The 20759-nt window shown below is 37.5% G+C and overlaps 1 protein-coding gene across 50 annotated transcripts in view; it reads left to right on the forward strand.

Annotated features, from left to right (window-relative positions):
* The window catches only part of dlg1b (discs large MAGUK scaffold protein 1b), a 110716-nt gene that overhangs the window by 9733 nt on the left and 80224 nt on the right, over positions 1-20759 (forward strand). For 27 of the 50 annotated variants that reach the window (XM_079614340.1, XM_079614308.1, XM_079614309.1 and 24 more), the window contains exon 3: positions 2961-3124. In XM_079614340.1, the coding sequence (XP_079470466.1) occupies positions 2961-3124 (164 nt within the window). Of the gene's footprint in view, positions 1-2960; positions 3125-5891; positions 5964-20759 lie in introns of all 50 variants that reach the window. The other 23 variants (XM_079614348.1, XM_079614349.1, XM_079614350.1 and 20 more) reach the window with 1 other exon arrangement.

The raw sequence follows: 20759 nt of genomic DNA on the forward strand, positions 1-20759 counted from the left end.
GCGGCACTTGACATTTTGTGTTCTACAATTCTCTTATCATTTCTTAACACGTTAAAGGGATAGTTCACCCAAAAAGGAAAATTCTGTCATTAATTACAAATCCTTGTAATGTCATTCCAAATCCAAACCTGTAAGACTTTCGTTCATCTTTGGAACACAAATTAAGACCTTTTTGATTAAATCTGAGTGATTTCTGTCCCTCTGTTGACAGCTACACAACGGACACTGACGCTTCAAAAAGCTCATTAAGCGATTGTAATTTTAATCCAGATGTAATTTAGTCTTTTATTCACATATTAACATTGATCAGCGAACATAAACAGAAGCTCAACCGAATCTGCTTGGCACTCGAGAACAAACCTCTTGCAGAAGCTCAAACGTGCTGCGTAACACGAGAATGAACCTCATTGGTTCTCGCACGTCAAGCAAACATGCTTCCGTTGACCACAACTGATGTGTTGATGAATGTTTATGTGAATAAAAGCCTAAATTCAATCTGTTTATTATATACAGCGATCGAGTCTCTTCTAAAAATGTGGAGTAAACCACTAAATTCATATGGTTAAGTTTTACGAACTCTTTATAAACTTTTTGAAGCGTCAAAGTTGTAGTTGTGTAGCTGTCAACAGATGGACAGAAAGCTCTCAGATTTAATTAAAAATATCTTCATTTGTGTTCCAAAGATGATTGGAAAATCTTACGGGTATGGGCGGACATGAGGGTGAGTAATTAATGACTGAATTTTTATTTTTAGGTGAACTATCCCTTAAAAGATTTGTCACATAACCTGCTGTCAGATGTCCCATGTTATAAACAAGACATGCTTTGGAATAATGTCAGTCAGTAGCTATGTTTTCATCCAAAGTTGCACGTTTAACTCTGTGGATAAAGCAATCGTTTCCATTCCATTTGTTCAAGAGAACAAACTCATAAAACTGGCAAAAACTGGAACAAAATATATAGAAGTTGTTGCAATCGGGGAAGCCACTGTGGTTCTTTTCCCCCCTACATCATAAAATGACATGCGTCCAAAGCTGTCATCATGTTATCTTGCGTTTGGATGCCTGATGTTTGAAAACGCTATCATGTGAGACACTTCTGGGAGGTCATTATACCAAATCATTCTGATGACAGACTTTGGCTCAGGCATTTCAAAATGATCAAACCAACATTTGAGATGCTGTGCAAGTGCAAAAAAAAAAAAAAGTATGGGCATTTTTAGTTTTCTTGGAGTTTCCATGCAGCATTTTATTAAATGTTTTATGCAATATCCCAAAATGTGCATAAAATAGGTGGATGGAAACATAACTAATGGCACAGTGACACATACAAATGTCAGCTTCTTAATGTTAGGTGTCTCAATTTCCAACATGTGATCAGTGATCACTTTAATGGTTTTTCATTATCCCCCCCCAAAAAAAGTTATATTTTTGAGAAAGTGAAATGAAAGCCATTGCATTTCACCGGAATAACTTTAGCGTTTCGGACGGTTTCAGCAAATAGATTCAGTATTTGTTGTTCTTTCTTTCTTTTGTTTTATTTTGAGAGTAGTTGCATGACTGAGAGGTCAGTCAGATGTTAAGTGGTAGGATTCTGTGACAGCCTCCAGCTTCTCTAAGGCTTACGGGGCCATTGACAAGTGAAAGAACAGCGATTAATCTCAAGAAATAAATCCTGGATTAGACACTTCCGTGTCTGTGGAACAAAACTTTTCTTTTTGACCTGCCCAAATACAGGCACCAAAGTCACATTTCAGACCTAGATATTAAAAAATGCTAAATTATTAATGGTCATAGCAGGACAAATGATCATTCTACTACATTAGTGGGAGCTCGGTTACAAGCCAATAGTTTTTTAAAGGGGCTGTGAAGTTACTGGATTCAGTATTTCTACAGGGAAACCAGAGATGAGGGAATCACCCCCACCAGCTGCGTGCATTATAAAAATATTTATTCTCATTTCTGTGAAGCTCCATGTGATCCAGCATGTATTTTCAGCCCTGTTATCCAATCTCTTCCATGCATAGAAGACCTGTAACCCTCTGCTATTTTCTCTCTCGGCTGTGCGTCGACCAGCATAGCCAACCACAGCGCGGCATTCTCTCGAACAGTCATTTCCCCTCTGCTTGTGGAAGGGACTAGTTCCCTAATTTTTAAACCTTTTGCATGTGTGAACAGTTTCTGTTTGTTTGATTGTCACAGTGTATGAACTTCTTATCTTATCTGCCTCATTTATATATACATATGCCCTGTTTACACACGAATGGGTGGTGGCTTTCAAATAAGTGCAAGACATTTTCATAATAAGAAGTTCATCTGTTGTTTTTGTTGAGGCCATGCGTGCTGCTGACCCTTGTATCATTATGATTGTAACCTGATGAATGTTGTAACAGCTGTGAATGACCTTTAAATCTCTCATGCCCTCCAGCTTCAGTCAACACTCTTGTTTGTAATCTTTAAACTGTTGTTCACTCTAGGATGTGTATTTATAGATGCATGCCATTAGCCACCAATTCACTTCAGAGACCCTGATCAGTTATGAACAAGATTTTAAAGCTGGACAATTAGTGTGTCCTTGAATGACCTTCAAAAAAAACGTATCCAGCTCCACGTAAAAAAGATATTTGAATACTTAAGTCGCAATTAAAATGTAGGAATGACATTTTGAACAGCACTTTATAGTTGTCAAAGGTTAGAGAAACACGTGGTGAACTACGCCCTGTGTGAACTTTAGGGGAACTGAAATCATGCAGTCATGCTTGGTTAGAATTAATAGCAGAAATAACTTTTTTATTTATTTATATTCAATGATCTATGCTTTGAATACATGTGTGTGACATAAGTGTCTACAGTAAATAGTTTGTGGGCCCCTGTATCTTGCTTTTCCTTTTTAGTATCTCTCTCAGGTATGACATTACAGAAACATTCCCTGTTGAAAATGCATGTTCTCTCTTTTAACAGATATCCAGGAATTTTACGAAGTGACCTTATTGGATAATCAGAGATGTGGGGAATCGGTGAAAGTGCCCGATGTGATGCCCCCAATGAACCTGTGGGACTTCTCCAGCATTCAAAGCACAACGGTGACTTCAGACACCCTGCCCAGCCTTAGCACCAGCATAGAGGTAAGAGTGCTCCGGTTTCTGATCTTCTGAATTAGATTACCGAATAGAGCTCAGAAATGTCTGGTCTGATTTTTAGGTCAATGTGATGCCGTTTTAGACTTTGCATTTCTGCTAACACATTTCTAGCATCTCACAGTGTAAAAACATTGGTGTTTTTAAAGAAAATGTCATACTGCTTGTTTTTCATTAAACAAGTCATGCCACAACATGGTCGTTTAATTAGACAGCATTTAGATTACTAAGCACCAACCAAACATGACATGATTGACATGATAATTGGGAATAGATGGTAGTCTTAAATATGAAATGAAAGGATGCTGTGCTGCTGATGCTGTCATTGGGGCTTTTTTGTTCTTAAACATCATTTGTAACTGTTCTGGGGTGCGTTTCCCAAATGCAACTATGGGATATAGCGTTCTTGCGTCCATAGTTGACTAATGATGCTTTTGGGAAACGCACCCCTGAACGGGAAAGGAAATATCTCCCTTACATGAAGCACTTGTGCTTTTGCTGTTACACGCTCTTATGTAATCACCAGTCAGTCATTCTGAGAATCTGACGTCCTGCTTTGCATGTTACCGCAGAAGTCATTGTTGGTGAAATTCACTGTAATCCATCTTAAAGAGTCCACTGGAAATCATTCGCTGAATGACTCCTCACACTCACAGACGCTGTCCTCCTGGATTCAGGGGGAGTGTTTCGGTCTCAGTAGCTGTGCGTGATGCTGCCGAAAACAAATGTGACAGAGGAGTCTTTACGCTCCATGGCTCTAACTGCAGTCTCTGTGCATGCTGTCTGTGAGCTTGAATACTTTAGTAGCAGATGTTCTCTTCCCTGAGCGGAGGAACAGAATAATGTACTTATGCAGAATATCCTGAAAGAAAGCAATGTTCAATCACTAAAAGCACAACAAATAGATAAGTTGTCACAGAATTGTTTCATTATCCTTTTTTAAGTAACTAAACTGAACAAGCAGTGAAAATTCATTCATTTTTTTGAGTTTAGGAGTAGCAGATACCTTCAGACTTTGCTGCTTGATGTTTGCTTGTGATGACCTTGCTGCTTGATGTTTGCTTGTGTTCTCCTCAATGTCCATTGATGTGCACAGTTAAAGAAACACTCATACTACTATTTTTAGTTTACTTGCTGTGTAGATGAGCTTTGTCCAGTCTAAGGTAACTCCAGAAGCTATCTACCTTTTTCATACGCCCCATGACGCCCATGACAATCAGTGAAAAGTTTTCTCTGTAAGCGCAATAAGCATTTACAAAAACTGGGTATAACTAGATGATATTATTCTGCTAACCCTCCAACCATCGGATATTAAAAGGACATGTAAAAGTGTAAGAGCACCAACAAATTACTAGCATAGGCCATTAATAACCCCAAAATATCGATTATTTCCGCAGCAATATACATTTAAAAATCAAATAAAAAATGTGCATTAACTGGAGCATTGAGTAATAATATTTCAAAGGGATTTTCGGCATTTTAATAGACAATAGATATTGTATTTAAACAAACCTGTAAAGAGACATGAGGATTTGGGCAGACAATTTTGATTAATTCCTGTGAATTATTCATGGGATATATCATAAATTAAATCGGTAGAGCAGACCACAAATGCGCAGTATATGTTGTCTATTTTGATAATGTTACAGTGGAATACAAAGGAAAAAAAGAAAAAAATCAGGAGGAAAAGAATTCAGCAACTGACTCTTGCCATACATATTCTTGTTACCATGACACCTCATATAGGACATGAAGGAAATTTTACGGCTCATTCAGTCAAACTGTCGGATAAGGATTATTTGTAGCTCAAACTTATGATTTGAAATGATTTGTTTGTCTCTTTTTGAGTGGAACATCCCCAAACCTGAAGTGCAGCCCATAATGTAAAGCGCAATAGTCTTGTTGGGTCTTGTAAGTGAGGATACAGTTTGTTTTACTAAAGGTTACTGAACAAGTTTTGCTCAACTGTAACATCTGACAATTGTGAACAAACTAAAAAGATCTATTAAAAGAAATAAAAAAAACATGCTTTGTGCCCAGCTTCTCAGAGTCCTACACAATTAGATGAATTGACCGCTTGTAATAACAATAGTGATGTTAGTTAGTGACTTGTCAGACTACATTCTTGGTGTCTTACCATACAAACATTGTGTAAACAGTGTCGGTGTAGTTTGCATCAGTCTGTTCGTCACAACACCACCACCTGCCTGCAGTGTGTAGATGTGTACAACATGAACACTCACTTTGAGTATATTTATAAAAGAACAGATTATTGGATCCAGTCATTAGCTCAGTTGGGGAAAAAAGAAGTCAACTGATTGACTAATATCTCAGTAACAACATTCTCAGACTGACCAGTGTCTTAAGGCCAAATGGTGTTTACATTTCTATAAGTGAGTTAGCCAATAAGCCGATCTGATTCTCTAAACTTGTTCTGCTACTGTAAATATTGCTTAGAAAACCTGTAAATCTGAGGCTTGAACTGCCAGAGCCTGAAAAATCTGTTATACCATTAACGCAATAATGTCTTATTCAGAATAATTCTTCTCATTCAACTCTAACTTAAGTTACAAGGCTTTCTAATATTTTGTTTTATACAAACAAAATATTAATTAGCGTCAAGCTTTTAAACTTCATACTAGTGTAATGTAGGTCATTTTAAATAAATCTAACTCGCACCTCTGCTTGTGTATTTCAATGTCCTTTCTCTTTTCCCTCTTGTTTCTTTCTGTGTTAATAAAATGGCCACTCTCAGGACTCTCCCCTCCTAAATGAAATCCTTCTTGTGCTCGCTAAAGCGAAATCCTCCCACAGTGAGCTGGACCAAGTGAGTATCACACCGGCACGGGTCTGGTGGGTTGGGCATCCCCCATGGCCGCATGTCTGGGCCGTTCATGGGTCACTGCGCCCCATTCATTTAGGCTCGCCTCATGGGTCTGGTCATAGCATTATCGGTGGGATACCAAGTTCTGGTAGCTAAGCTGTGGGTTGCATTTTCACAAAGCTGAAACTTTATTCAAAATGTGTTTGCAGCACTAAATTCATAACGTTCAAAATGTGACACGATATAGCTGATAACTTTTACTAATGATTTGTGGAATTGGATTTTTAAATTGTGCTGTTTAATATAATAGTTTCATAAAATCAGTCTGTTTAAGCTTGTGAAAATGTCAATTTGGTGTTGTAAGTTTAAAAATCCCCGTTTTCCAATGTGTGTTTAAATCTCTTATTTATGGACTGTATGATTTAATGTTTTTTATATATGTATCAGCAAAATGTGTATTTTATGTTGTTCACTTTTGGCATTGTCTTCGTGTAGAATATGATTGTAACTGTTATCAAACAATTTCACTATGGAGATGGACTCATTACACACACTTTTATTTAACATCGGAAACGTTTTTAATATTTGTATTTTTTTTTTATGTACATTTATAACACTTTACTTTGTGTTATATTACTTGCGAGGGAGTTTCTAATGCAGCTGCTGAGCTAGTGACTGTAAATGTTTCTCTTTTGACTGCCACAATCCATCTTTCCAAAGTCATAGAAATGCGATTTACCGCTGGAAAAAATGGAAACACAAAAATAACATTTGGTATGATGTCCTATGTACATCTATAGAAATATTTGATGTATTGTTTACTTCTATGTTTTAAACTTGGTAATGTGAAAAGGGTCCATAATGGGAGAAGTTTTTTTTAGACCGTTATGAATCTTATGATGCATTTATATTCTGAGAGGCTAAGAGGTTTGTGTCATTACTTTAAAACAAGGCTAATTGTGGGCAGTCTTGAGAGGAAGCGCAAGTTACGAATCAGCTTACTTTTTTCAAGAAAAGAGTAAAGTAACGCATTGCTTTTACAAGTACCACTTTTGACTAACACTACCTGCCCCCATGTTGAGAGAAATCAGAAGTGATCCACTGACAGTAAAGAACCAGACGCAGCCGGATCATTTCCATAATGACTCAATCCACCAAGAGCTGCGCAAATTAGCGTCTGGTTTAACACAGGCTTTTTTGTGCGCTAAATAATGGAAGCAAATACCAGTAAATTGACTAGCGCAAACATTAGTAAATCACCTTGCATTATTATTCACTTTAATACTCTACTATAAATTGTGCATCTGAAAGGTCAGCTGCAAAAATAACCCTGTCCACGCCTTCTCAGTGCTAATTTTGGTAATGCGTAAATCCTGACAGTAGTTCTTTAACAGCAAAAGGGGTTTTGCGCTGGCTCAAGCTGTTAGTAAATCTGGCCCTGGGTATGAAAGGACCTTTTATGTCTGCCAAAGATACAACTTTTTTTTGTTAAAAACAAACAAACCAGCAAGCCCTGCACAGGTGAAAAAAGGTAACCCAAAAGTAATGTAACACATTATTTTCCATAAAATGTAACTACCACAATTAGTAACTTTTTTTAGGGAGTAACGCAATGTTTTAAAGCAACTTTCCACAGCACTGGTTGTTTCCACCGACTGGAGCTGCTCCACACCCCGACAGCCTGCCGGTCTTCAACCAAACACACCTAATGTTTAGAAGGTAGAGTGCCGAAATAATGTCAGTTTAAATCCAGGTCAGTGTGGTGAAAAATAAGATAAAACTTAAAGGGATATTTCACAGCTGGAAAGATGAATGTGTATTTAAATTGCGTCATTTATGTAGTAGAAATGTGAAATTATTTTAGAAGTTGGTGCCTTCTAGACTGAGAAAAGCCAGAAAATGTATTTCTGGCTCATGTGGATCAACTCCCAGAATGCACTTGCTTCACTGCCCTACGAGGCCACTCCCAAGCCACGCCTACCGGTTACAGAGGCCAGTATCGGAAGAAATTATACAACTTGGCTACTAGTTGACTCAAATCTGAAAAGACGCCGTTTTATCGTGAGTCTTCGCGACGATTTAGTTGTGTGTGAGATCCTCCTCTATGGGCGGGTTGAAAACATGCGGCACTAGCTCCTACTACTGGCTGTGGTCTCTAGCCTCTGGCCAGAAAAGTCTCCGATGACGATCGCTAAATGTCGATTTTTTCCTCATTGAGTTTTTTTCCCAGACACACAATACAGAAATCTCTTGTCTCAGGGGGACATATGGGAGGAAAGCACGGTCATTTGAAAATGCTGCCGGGTTTCTACTGATTAATGCTAATTGGTGAAGTATCCCTTTAAATGCACAAACACATATTTTTTTTCCTTATTGTACTATTAACAGATATAACGCGTGGACTTATTTAACTTACCATTGTATAAAAAGCAGCTCATAATAGTGTAAAGACGTTGAATTAATTTCTAAAAAAAATATTTGCCACGAATGTGTATTTCAACGTTAAGCTCACAAGTCAGAGGTTTTCTAAGTGCTTCCACCGGCCGAGGTCTGACTTCATAGCACCATTTTGTTGGAAACTAGGTTACCCAGTGTTTCTTTTTGTTTTCTTTGGTCCAGAAAGCTTTATGCAACAGCAGCGTGCACTAGCAGAGGCTGTGTCTGAAGGGAAGGGCTAATCACTGTGCACATCAAATATTTATTCTTACACTGCATCTCAGGGCAATCTACAGTATGTGCTATAAAAGGCTGCTTTTACACCGTCAGCTCAGTGTTGAAATGTGTGTGAGCCGGGGACTGATGGTTGGGCCGCTTCTGCTGGGAACACGCCTGAGTTCTGCCACAACACTTTCTCTGTGCAGGGTCTGGATTTTTCTCTCCTGGATCAGCCACTTTCAAATCTGTACTCTGGTGTCAGTCTTTACAGGATGTGGCACATTTAGTTGTGAATGATTTATATCGCAGTGTCATTTTTAAATGTTCCGAAATTGTTACACACACTTTACTAGCATAATAAGGTTCAGGTATTCCTGAGGTTTTGATTATCCTGAAGAGTCTGTTTTAGCAATGCCATTCATCATACAATTGTAACAGATATATGAATTTTTAATTTTTTATAATTTTTTTTTATTTATCTTCTGAGATCATGTAGCCTACCATGCAGCGACATTTAGGTTTTTTTTTTTTTTGCTTTCAAATTTGGTCTTTAACAATGTATTAAAGTTTGTTCATGGGTCGCAATTCTCCATGGACATTCAAATTCGTCGCTATGACTTGTATTATCTGATGCTGATTGACATATGGATGTCTCGGACCGCTGGATATTGTTATCTCTGTATTAGACATCGTGACAACAGCATTCTGGCATGAAGAAAAAAGCGAGTCAAGGGTTTTTTTTTTTTTTTTTTTTTTTTGCTGCACAGAATCCAATGCGCGCATGCACTCTGATAAAAAAATTTTTATATATATTTTTATATATTGGTTTATAGTAGTTAAAGTAAAGTTTTCACTCTGCAGAGTTGAATTAGTGAGATGCTGGATGAAGCAGCGCGCGCTCTCGCTGATGCTCCTCCGTGCGCGCATCTCTCTCTCTCTCTCTCTCTCTCTCTCTCTCTCTCTCTCTCTCTCTCTCTCTCTCTCTCTCTCTCTCTCTCTCTCTCGAACTTCATCGGCATGTTCAACATGGAGAGCAAACACAAACACGTGGATGGCTGTTATTTTTCTCTCGTTCCTTGAGGAGTAGCGGCGAGCTCCGCATTTATGAACGGATTCAGCGTGATTCTCGTTAAGAAGAGTTGCGAAATGAGATGCTGAGAGGCGCGAGGTCTCTGTCCGATAGGAGAGAATGGACTGCATTTGTATTGTTACTACCAAGGTAAGCGCACAGATTAACGGTGATTTACTGAGACCATCTGAGTGATTGCATTTACTGCATTATAGTTCGTGTTTTTTCTGTGTACATAGCAGTACTACACTAATTACAAAGTTATGGTAGTATTATCATCTCTTCCTGAGTCAATTTAATTACTTTAATATTCATAATAATATTTGTTGTTATTATTGTCTATTGTCTACTTAATAATACTCATAGTAATAACATTTATTTTTTGTTTCTTTGAACAATACATTTGTTTAACCAACAATATAACCAAATATTCGAGATTGGGGAACCAAATGTCAATCTGCCATTTGAAAACCTGTATTGATTGAGCACTATTCAGTGTCCCTGCCATTGCCCTGTATTTAACCCAGGGCTTGCCCTGATCAATTTGCTGCCCTATAGGCAAGATTTTACATGGTGCCTCTTGCATGGCAGTCAATTCCACTGATCATTATTGTGTTCATATACACAGCTGCATGATTGTGGATTATTGAGTATCACTTTTTTTATTTTCTTTCTTTAGGGATCACAATTCTGAATAGACAATTAAACAAAATAACATGTAATTTACAAGAGGTTACTACAAATTGTTGGTTGCTGCAGTCTTTTTAAAAATATAGAATTATTTTTGATTAATTATAAAAAATTTTTTTTAATGAATAAATCAATGACTAACTCATAAAGATTTCACTTGTTTTATTATTAGATGGATCAGTGTTTTTGGAAGAATCTCTTAAATGATTCAGTGCTCTCGCAATACATTTTTTAACAGTCACTTGTGGCCAAAGGTCGCAATCTTTTAACGATTAATCGTACAGTAACTCGCACAGAAACGGCATAGCTTTGTCTTGATTTTAGAACCTCCCCACATAAAATACATTATAAATACAGTATAAATAAGATTATTGCACAAAAAATGATTACAGTTCTAGATTACAGATTCTAAATATATATTTGCATCTTAAGAGAGAGATATGTGATCGTGAGGGAAAAAAAGGTGATGACGGTGAAACTAATCGCAAATAAGAATAATTACATCTAGCATTTATGCACAGAACTGTATCCATTGAGCATGTCTCTAGCATAATGTTTAATGTTCAAACGTAATTTTAAAAGTGTTTGTTTTCCAGTAGATGGCAGCAATTTTCCACTAATCTATGGCACATTTTTCATGTTTTCACCATGAATGAATCTGAGAATGTATGAATTTTACATAAAATGTTTCTATTTTATATAAACCCATAGCGAATCACTTCTGATTTTAAGGCAAGGTAAAAATAACTGGCGTTAACTCTGTTAGCAATCTATTTCAAATCATGTAGGCCTAGTTACTAACATCGTCTAACTAATATGCAATTAGATAATCTGTTAATTTCATTACCTTTGTCTTTATTCCCCTTTTCATCCACTTCTCTTCTTCATTTGCTTAGTTGGGCTCCAGAAGGCTTTGGTCTTTTTGACATTGCAGGCTATCTGGCTAATGCTAATTTAGTCATGTGAAATCGGCCATTTCTCAAGTCTGTGAGTGTGGGGTTTTTCGCTTCTTTTGTGTGTGTGTGTGTGTGTGTGCAATATTTCGAATTAATTATATAAATAGTAGGCTATTCGTAAAGAAAAATAATTAAAAAAACTAGGGATGCTCCGATCCACCTTTTTTGTTTCCGATACCGATACCTGCAATTCAATATCGTCCGATACCGAGTACCGATCCGATACAAAGGTAAAATGTTAAAAGAGCTAAATTACTTAATAAGCTGTATGCATTACTTTGCAAGATATCAGGCTCAACTTAAACAATATTTTTTTAGCCTTGTAAAACAAAATGACAAACAATGTATTCACAAGTTTAGTGATTTATTAAACCAGCACCAGAGCAACAAGTGCAAAATAAAATAAAAAGTTCAGTAGCTTAAACTTGTTGACATTCAAAATTAAAGTGCAAAATTTGCACAGGATGTTTAATGGATGCTATTTGCACTGCAAATAGGAAATTAAACTAGAATAGTGGATAATTAAGCAGTAAAATTTAGTCTAGAAAAATCACAAGTGCACAATAATTGTATTAATTCTGAACATGAAAAAACATTTAGTGGGGAACAAATATGAGAATAAGTGTAACACTAAATCTGGTAAAACGTTACACATTGCTCTTTGTATTGTTGTAAAATACATTCATGAAAAACAAGATAACAAAAATCAAAAATATTAATTATTTTATAGCCTACTATAAAATTGAGACATGTTTTAAATGTATAGCACAGCGGTTTAATGAGGCAGCAACATGATGGATAGTACAGAACAGTCTATACAGAACAGTCGCTGTATTGATATGAAAAGCGGCACACAGCGCTTATGCGCATCCCGAGCGCAGAATGATGCGCTTGAAGCAACATGAGTCACAGCGCGCAGCGCGTCGAGTCCACATTGAAGAGTTCAAAGCACGAAGGAAAGACATATTGATGCTTAGAGTATACAGTATCTATCTAAGCAATAGTTTATTTATTATTTTCTTTTAACAGTTTTAAATGTCAGTTACTGTGCGCGTGAAGAACAGTTAGCTGCTATAGTGCTCTGACTCCAGTGTTGTGAGCAGACCCGGTAGAAAGTAACTTAGTTAAGGTACAGCAATAAAGTCCGGCAAGATAAAGTTGTTTAATGCAAAACCATAGACCTCTATATCTACAGATCAAGTATAATTATAGTAACATTGAATCATCTTGGAGAGAGTTTTTCATCGTGTTGACTGTCGTACCGAACGCGACGCGCTGTTTGATGCTGAATGGAGAATGACTGACAGCCGCAGCGGAGGGAAAAGTGTACGTGATCTTGAATTTAATGACTTAAATATTAATTTATATCTCACATTATACTATATAATGGCTACAGAACACTTATAATATAGTGCACGACAACTTTATGGTGCTTTATAATGTTTTTGTGCCTTTTGTGGGGCTTAACAATAGCACAGAATAGTATACGCACAATATCGGATTTGGATCGGCCTCGTCTGACCGATACCCGATCCGGCAAGAATGGCAGTATCGGAGCCGATACCGATACTGAATATGGGATCGGCGCATCCCTAAAAAAAACTTCACTCATATGGGCACCCCAATGGATGGACGGCGCTCTTAACATTGTATGCCGCGGGCCGGCCCTGATTTGACCAATTCTCAGCAGCACAGCACCTGTTTGGTTATCTGGCTTTCCTTAGCATCTTGAAGCGTTTGGTTTTAGGTCATCTTCTCAAGTTTAAGACAATGCTGTTTATGTTAAGCTCCTTCCATCCAGATATGATTTATATCGTCCCCATATTTTGAGCCTCAGTGCTCTCCTTTCTGCCAAGCAGAGCTACTGAGCCCATATGATCCAGAGGCAGCCATTGAGACTTACTATCAGAGACATCTTCTTTCCAAGCATCCACATGTACCAACAATACCCAAAGCTTAAGGGACGTGCTGTCCAAAAGGGCTGCTTATATTACCACTGGTGTGATGTCATGAAACTTCTGCACTTTTGCGTTTCTCACCGGGCTGTAGTTCAGTTCCTCCATTACAGTACTTTATGCCATTATATCTGTTCATAGACTGATCACGCAATGCTGAATTGCTCTTTTTCTGCTGATTTGTTTGAAGAAAGAAAGATGGCAGCTGGACGTCTTGACAATATCTGGTGTTTTGTATGCAAGTCTTTCCCTTGCCGTTTATCTCAAGGGTCTTCTGTCACTTATCTTGACCTTCATGAGGCTGACGTCTTGTCTTTGATCTCTAGTACTGTCTCATAACTGTGGGCTGAAATGATGCCTATTGTTTGATTCATATTGGACTATTTATCAACGATATATGAACAGTAAGCATATTGAATATTGTGTTCATTTGTGGAACTTTTTGTAGTAATAAAACGTTTTTCATATGATTTGAGCCAGTATATTATTATATTTGAAAATGCTGCATTGTGTGTGTCAAAGTGTCTTGGTTTGGGAAACTGGACAGTATGAGGCGGTCATTGTGACCGCGTCTGATGTGTAGTACTTGTTTTCTGTTATATTATCATACATGGTGTGGGAAGAGTACATTTTCATTATTTTTTTCATTAGCAACATTTTGAATGAATGAAGCACATCTTGACTGTAAGCTTGATCTTTGATGACTATGTAAGTAAAGTTGTATTGCAGTGCTAGCTGAATTCTGGCTCAGCGCGAGTAACGTTTTGCACTGAACTGTACACACAAATCGCTGAATGTTTACTTAATTTCTGTACTGTTTACTCTGATCAATTTTTTTTCAGCTACAGCATACACTTAAAATTCATCATCCCTAAATATAGACTCCACAAATGACATTTCGAAGTAAACTGATGAATAACCTATGAGCTTGTGTTGTCAGAAATGTTGCGGATGAGGCTATTTCTGCTCAAGAGAGCAGCGTCTGTGTCCCTGTGTGGGAATTCTCTCTTTCGGTCGCTTCCCCTCGTTTAGACTGCGAGGCTTCACAGAGGACGGCTCCAGCCGTGTGGAGCGACTGCATGTTTTCTGCATGCATGACTGCTCATTCTCATGTCTCCTCTGGTTGGTGCCAGCCTCAGGGCATGTCAGACTTGCAGTTAAAAGCACATAGATTTCCATGTGGGCTTTGCATCGACTTCACCCAGGACCAGGAGGCAAAGTCAGGAAAAAAAAAACTTTGGCTTTCTCATTGCCTCAGAAAACACTTTTATTTACACCTTATACATTTATCAGAATTCAGTATCATGTGATTCGGAGGTTTTTCCTCCATAAACTTTCCTCTTAAACATTTTATTTGCTTTCTGATGAAGGTACTGACACCCTAGCGTCCACATGATATTTGCTTGTCAACATTGTGCACTCTGAAACGTTTGAATCAGGGTCAGAGTTTACAGTGCAGCTTTTATTAAGTCTACAGGCCTATTAAGCTTAGCAGTGGAAAAGAGCTCTGTAATAAAAAACTAGCCATAGACTGGCCTGAAGAATTAAACAGACACAAGTAATTCAGCTCAGTTGTGTGTGTGTGTGTGTGTGTGCGCGTGCACACCGCCTAAATATGGTGTAGTACGGCACTGTGGAAGTCGTTGTAGCGTAGCCTGCATCAAATGTCATGCTACACATTATCTCAATCCACGCAAATGAATGACTCATTGGTTCAGAAATGGACCATTCTCCTCTGGGCATTACAGTCTGCGCTAATCACTTCTTTAAAATATTCATCATCTTTGTCTTTCTTGAGAGGTCTCCCAGCATTAATAGATTCAGATAAACGTAGGAGGCACCATTGTCATCTAAACGTGAATTGCTTTACTCTGCCACATAGCTGATGTCTCAGGTCCCTGTTACTCTTGCCATTTTTATGCATGATGGTGAAGATGCCAAGCTTTTTTATTCTCCTTGTGCTTTTATGCTGAATTATGCATTTAGTGGCTCTGAGATATCAAGCTGGAAGGGAACACAGTATTTCTTCATCTAAAAATACTCGGCTGTTTTTGAGTCCAAGAAGCTACTGGTCATCACTGAATTGATGGAGTAAAGGCCCGTTCACACCAAGGACGATAACAATAACGTTAAAGATATAGCTATACAAATTCTGGATTCACTGGCAAATTTAGTTCACTTTAAAACAATTGTTTTAATAAAAAATTATCCAAGATGTCCATGTCTTTCTTTCTTCAGTTGAAAAGAAATTAAGGTTTTTGAGAAACATTCCAGGATTTTTCTACACAGAATGGACTTCAATGGCAAAAAAACTTAATTTATTTTATATTTTTATTTTTTTATTGGTATTTAATTGGTATTTAACAAGACAACACATAATGATACATTCAATTAAAAGTATGAAATTACAGATTAAACGTAATTTATTTTCGACTGAAGAAAGAAAGACATGGATATTTTGGATGACATCGGGGTGAGTAAATTATCAGCAAAATTTTTTTTTAAAGTGAACTAATCCTTTAAAGCTACACTGTGTAGAATTACTCCCATCTAGCGGTGAAATTATATATATGACTACCAACTGAATATTACTTTCTAGCCCCTCCCATCCTGTGGGCGTTTTAACTCCTACTGTGGACACTCGCATCCGTCGTGGTGCCACTGAGTGTAAAAGCGCTAAATGCGAAGCTTGAATTTCCAGGTATGTCCCTCTTTGGCTAATGTATTTTCAAGATGGAGGCGCAACATGGCTTACGCCATTCGAGCAGCTCACCCGTATGTATTATAAATGGCAGATTCTACGCTTACGAGAATACTTGATTAGTTAGAAGTAAGCACATATCATTTTGAAAGAACAAAGTGTTTTTTTGCTAAGAATCAACTAAAAAAAATGACACAGTGTAGCTTTAAAGGGGCAGGGGCTCAAGCCCTCATATGGTTCTCTTAAAAAAAAAATCGCACTGATCCCAAAATTTTGAACGGCACACACATATATATATATATATATATATATATATATATATATATATATATATATATATATATATATATATATATCTTAATATTTAATACATTTAAATAACATTGAATAAATTAAACCGACTTACTTTAGATGGCGGCAACCTGATTCTGTAACCAAGTTACAGTATTTTTCTCAAATAAGAAATTGTTTGGAAAAAATAGGAATAAAAAGCTTGCCAAAACACTTACCAACTCCGTAATCTTGTAGCCTAAGTTTGTGATCATGTTTGCACTGGGAATTATATTTTTTCAAATAAAGACAAGGTAACACAAATTTTACATACAGCACACAGTGAAAATGACATGAATATGTTACAGTGGGAACTGAATTTAACGTAGCATAGTTTGAAATCAAGGGTTCAAAGTTTGTCGATCGCATTCAATTCACACAGACGGACCGCCCTGCATACCGTAACTTGTGACGCAGGCTACAGATGCGCACTCCAGAATATCTGACCTACTGGATTCGACTAAGACTGCAAGGTTTGTGTACAAAACTTGTATACAAGTTTAAATGTGTATTAGATATTCAAATATTTGTTTAAATCATAAAAATGCATATTTGCTGAATGCTGACAGTAATTACGATGAATGAAAGTATTATAGTGTTTGCCTTTCTGTTACTAATAATATAAAGCTACAATAGACGTGGCCAAACAGAAAAACGCATCAACTTACAGTATCTGTTTATGCTCACTTAAAGGTGCTCTAAGCGATGTCACGTGTTTTTTAGGCCAAAACATTTATTGTCACATACAGCAAACATCTCCTCACTATCCGCTAGCTGCCTGTCCCCTGAACACACTGTAAAAAAATACGTGGTCTCTGTAGACAGCCCAGGCTCCACAAACACCAACAAAAACAAACTGGGCCAACCCGCACCACGAAACATAACAAACTGTTCCAGCCAATCACAGACAAGAATGATTTGGGGGTGGGGTTTGGGGGGTTAGTGAGCGGATGAGGGGGAGGGAGGGTCGAGCTAGCCTCCGTTTTGTTTGACAATACTTCAAACATCAACAAGAAGTGACGTCACCCAACATCACTTAGACCACCTTTAAGATCGACAGTGTTAACAAGGACACGCGCCAACATATTTTCTATATGTGACCGCTCAAGTGTATAAAGACATGGAAAAAGCACTCAATTCGCATGTTTGAGAGTTGGTTTTCTGTGCGCACACTTCTCAGACTAAACGTGAGTACCAAATTGAGTTATTTTTCACGTCTCTTGTGCTTGAATGTTTAAATTGACAAGAATTGTGCAAATGATAAACTTTTGTGATGCCACAGTACTGGCATCTTTGACGCTATCCCGGGCCATTGGTCAGTCCTGACGGAAATGTTGATCTCTATCCATTGTCTCCTAAGATCTATTTTTGCTCTTAATATTATCCACTTTTTTAAATGTATTTTTTTTTTTTACAAGATTTTGCTCCAAGGTTTTGTCTTCATCTATAATAAGAATACAGTAGTGCATACAGTAATTCTACAAATGCTGTGTCTAACTAAATAAAAAGTGAATCGGAGTCTTTAAGACCCTATGAAATCAAATTTGAAATTGTTTGGCTTTTAGACCATGTCTGCTATCTTTATAAAACACTCCTCAAAGTTGACAAAAACTTTTAGCAGACTTATATTTATCTGATATAAATAATTGTCATTATAAAAAATCTGTGTCTATCTTTAACTACATATTGAAACACCCATTCAGTAATGACTGCTTAGGTTTCATGAGCCTCGTTTGCAGAATATTTGCTTAATAAAAAAAAAAATTCACAATTGAATTGAATAACTTATTTAAATCTTTTAAACTCCACGCAAATATAGAAATCTACCCTTTGTACGTTTTTTTTTTGTATGCAGAACTAATATAAATGACATGTGAAACTCAATACCTACAAAGTAAAGACTACCTGCCTACCTTGTTCAGTTTCAGTGAGAACAGTGTTGTTGATCACCTTTTTGTGCCAGCGCATCGGAGTTTGGTGTCAGTTTAGTTGTGGCAATTCTCAGGACAGATCTCAGGTGTTCATCAGTTAACTGGGATCTGGCGCTCTTTGTTGTTGATCATCACACTGAATGTCTGCGCTCACACGTACTGTTGGTAGAGCCAAACAACACCAGCCTCTTCTGTGCCAACTGTCGGATGTTTGGAAACTTGGTTTCGTTTAGTGAAGTATAAAACTTCAAACCTCTCCTTTAAGACGGAGCCACGCTGAAGATCTATCAGTTCCAATTGCAACTCCTGCGGCGCTGTTACAGATTCCAGTAACAGAGGACACCAGCTGAAGTTCTGACTTCTCAATTTTTTCAAAATCAGAGAATCGACGGCAAAATTCTCTGTGCAGGTCGTCAGTGATTTTCGTCCAGTGATTTGCTGTATTTCTTTGCATGTTGACGGACCTCTTTCAGCGTCGCTGGTGTGGAGAAATGAGCGAATGTGCTGTTTGAAATAGGGCTGGGCGATATGGCCAAAAACTCTCATCTCTGTATTTTCTGGTTAAATGGCGATATACGATATATATATCTCGGTACTTTCTATGTTTTTCTATTTGGATAAAGAAAGTGTATTTATATATATATATATATATAAAAAAAAAATGATTCACTTTTTGCCCAATGATATCCTAAAGGATATGGAAACAAATATAGTGAATGTAATGTAGGCTTTACAATATATTATGTGCAAAAAGGTGGTTAAAATCACATTACATTCTAACATTCTAACATTACAATCAAAAAACAAAAATTATGCTTTTGTTTTTAAATTGGCTAAACTAAAAATGAAAATAAAAACAAAAGCACAAACTAATTATATTAGCCTGCATTTGATTACCCCGTTATAATGGTCACTTTCATAAAAATACTTGTAGGTTTCAAATTCCACATATGGCACATTTATTGTCTCCAACAACAAATATTTTAGCAATATGTATATATTATTCCGAATTATTGCGCTACTATTCTATTGTGCTCTGTCTGTTTAGTGCACGGCGGTGGCGCTCATTCACGGAAGCTTTGAATTTTAGCGTAGATTCACTTGCAGAAGCTCGTCCTCTCCTGACAGTGAAATGGACACATTTGTTTGCCTTTCTAACATTTACAGATGGAGAATATACCTGTGAAATGTAAGTAAAGCACTGAGGAAAGCACCACATCTCAAACGCATTAAACAGCGCAAGTAGCCTATTTATCTGTCAGTCAGCAACAGTATCTGCCAGAGCATCGGACAGGGCAAGCTGCTTTAAACTGGTTAACTATATCTTACCAGTTATTTTGAAGCCCTTAATATAAGCTTGTCATGTTTAGAACAAATTGTACTTTCCCTGCAGCAGCTCACACTGCGTCCTCCACTATTTTTCAGATGTGCTCGTATCAAACTTCTGTATCGATATAAACGGTATTGCCCATTCCATATCGTTTCATAAAAATACTGTATATCGATATCGTACAAACTCGATATACCGCCCAGCCCTAGTTCGAAATTTGTCTTGAGAATAAAGTCAATTTGGCTTTGAAGGCGTTCACATTTGTACACATGCCATGCACAAATTGATATTTCCCTTGTAGCTTCTCGTTCAGCACATTCATGTGTGCCAATATGTCCACAGTGTACGCAATATCACAAAGCCACTCTGTGTCGCTCGGTTCAAAATCATCAGCCTCATCCATTAACTCAAAAACTAAGCTTATCTCCCCTTTGAGCTCTCACACTCGCTGACATGCTTTCCCCAAACTCAACCAACAGACGTTTGAGTCTGGGTTTTCCTCTTTTACCTTAACCTGGGTTCTTTTCAGCATCCCGACGTTTATTCCTGTTAAATTTGCCGATCCATCTGTAGTGACATTCACAAGATTACATCATGGTAACTTCAGTCTCTCGATGACACCAGACAACCTGTCATACAAGACCACTCGTGTTGTCCTCTTTATGAACTCCATGGCTAAAAACTCCTCTGTGATCTCAAAATTATCATTAATCCCTCTGATAAAAAATAAGAGCTGCACGGTCTATTTGATGTCGTTACGTTCGTCCAGTGCTAACTAACGCATAGAACTTAAAGGAGAGGTATAATGCCCTTTTCACAAGATGTAAAATATGTCTTTGATGTCCCCAGAGTGTGTATGTGAAGTTTTAGCTCAAAAACTTTCATTAAATGAGCTGCTGCTCCCGAACACGGCACAGAGGGCGGAGCTTCAACAGCTTGTGTCCTTTTACCTCACACAGACATGCGCTGAACTGATTTAAAAAACGTTAGGCTTTTATGTTCAAACCGTTCAAGTCAGACAAAGATGGAGAGACTCAAGAAGTGACAACATGTAGACAACTTTTCTGAATGGTTAGTTGATACATTTATGTAGCTTATGTGTGATCTTCTAGTCATTGATTAGCAAATTCTGTCTAGATAATCTATAAATCGTTTTACGGGGGCGGGTTTATGTAAATTTTA

The sequence above is a fragment of the Phoxinus phoxinus genome (assembly GCF_949152265.1).
Source record: "Phoxinus phoxinus genome assembly, chromosome: 5".
Classification (NCBI taxonomy): domain Eukaryota; kingdom Metazoa; phylum Chordata; class Actinopteri; order Cypriniformes; family Leuciscidae; genus Phoxinus; species Phoxinus phoxinus.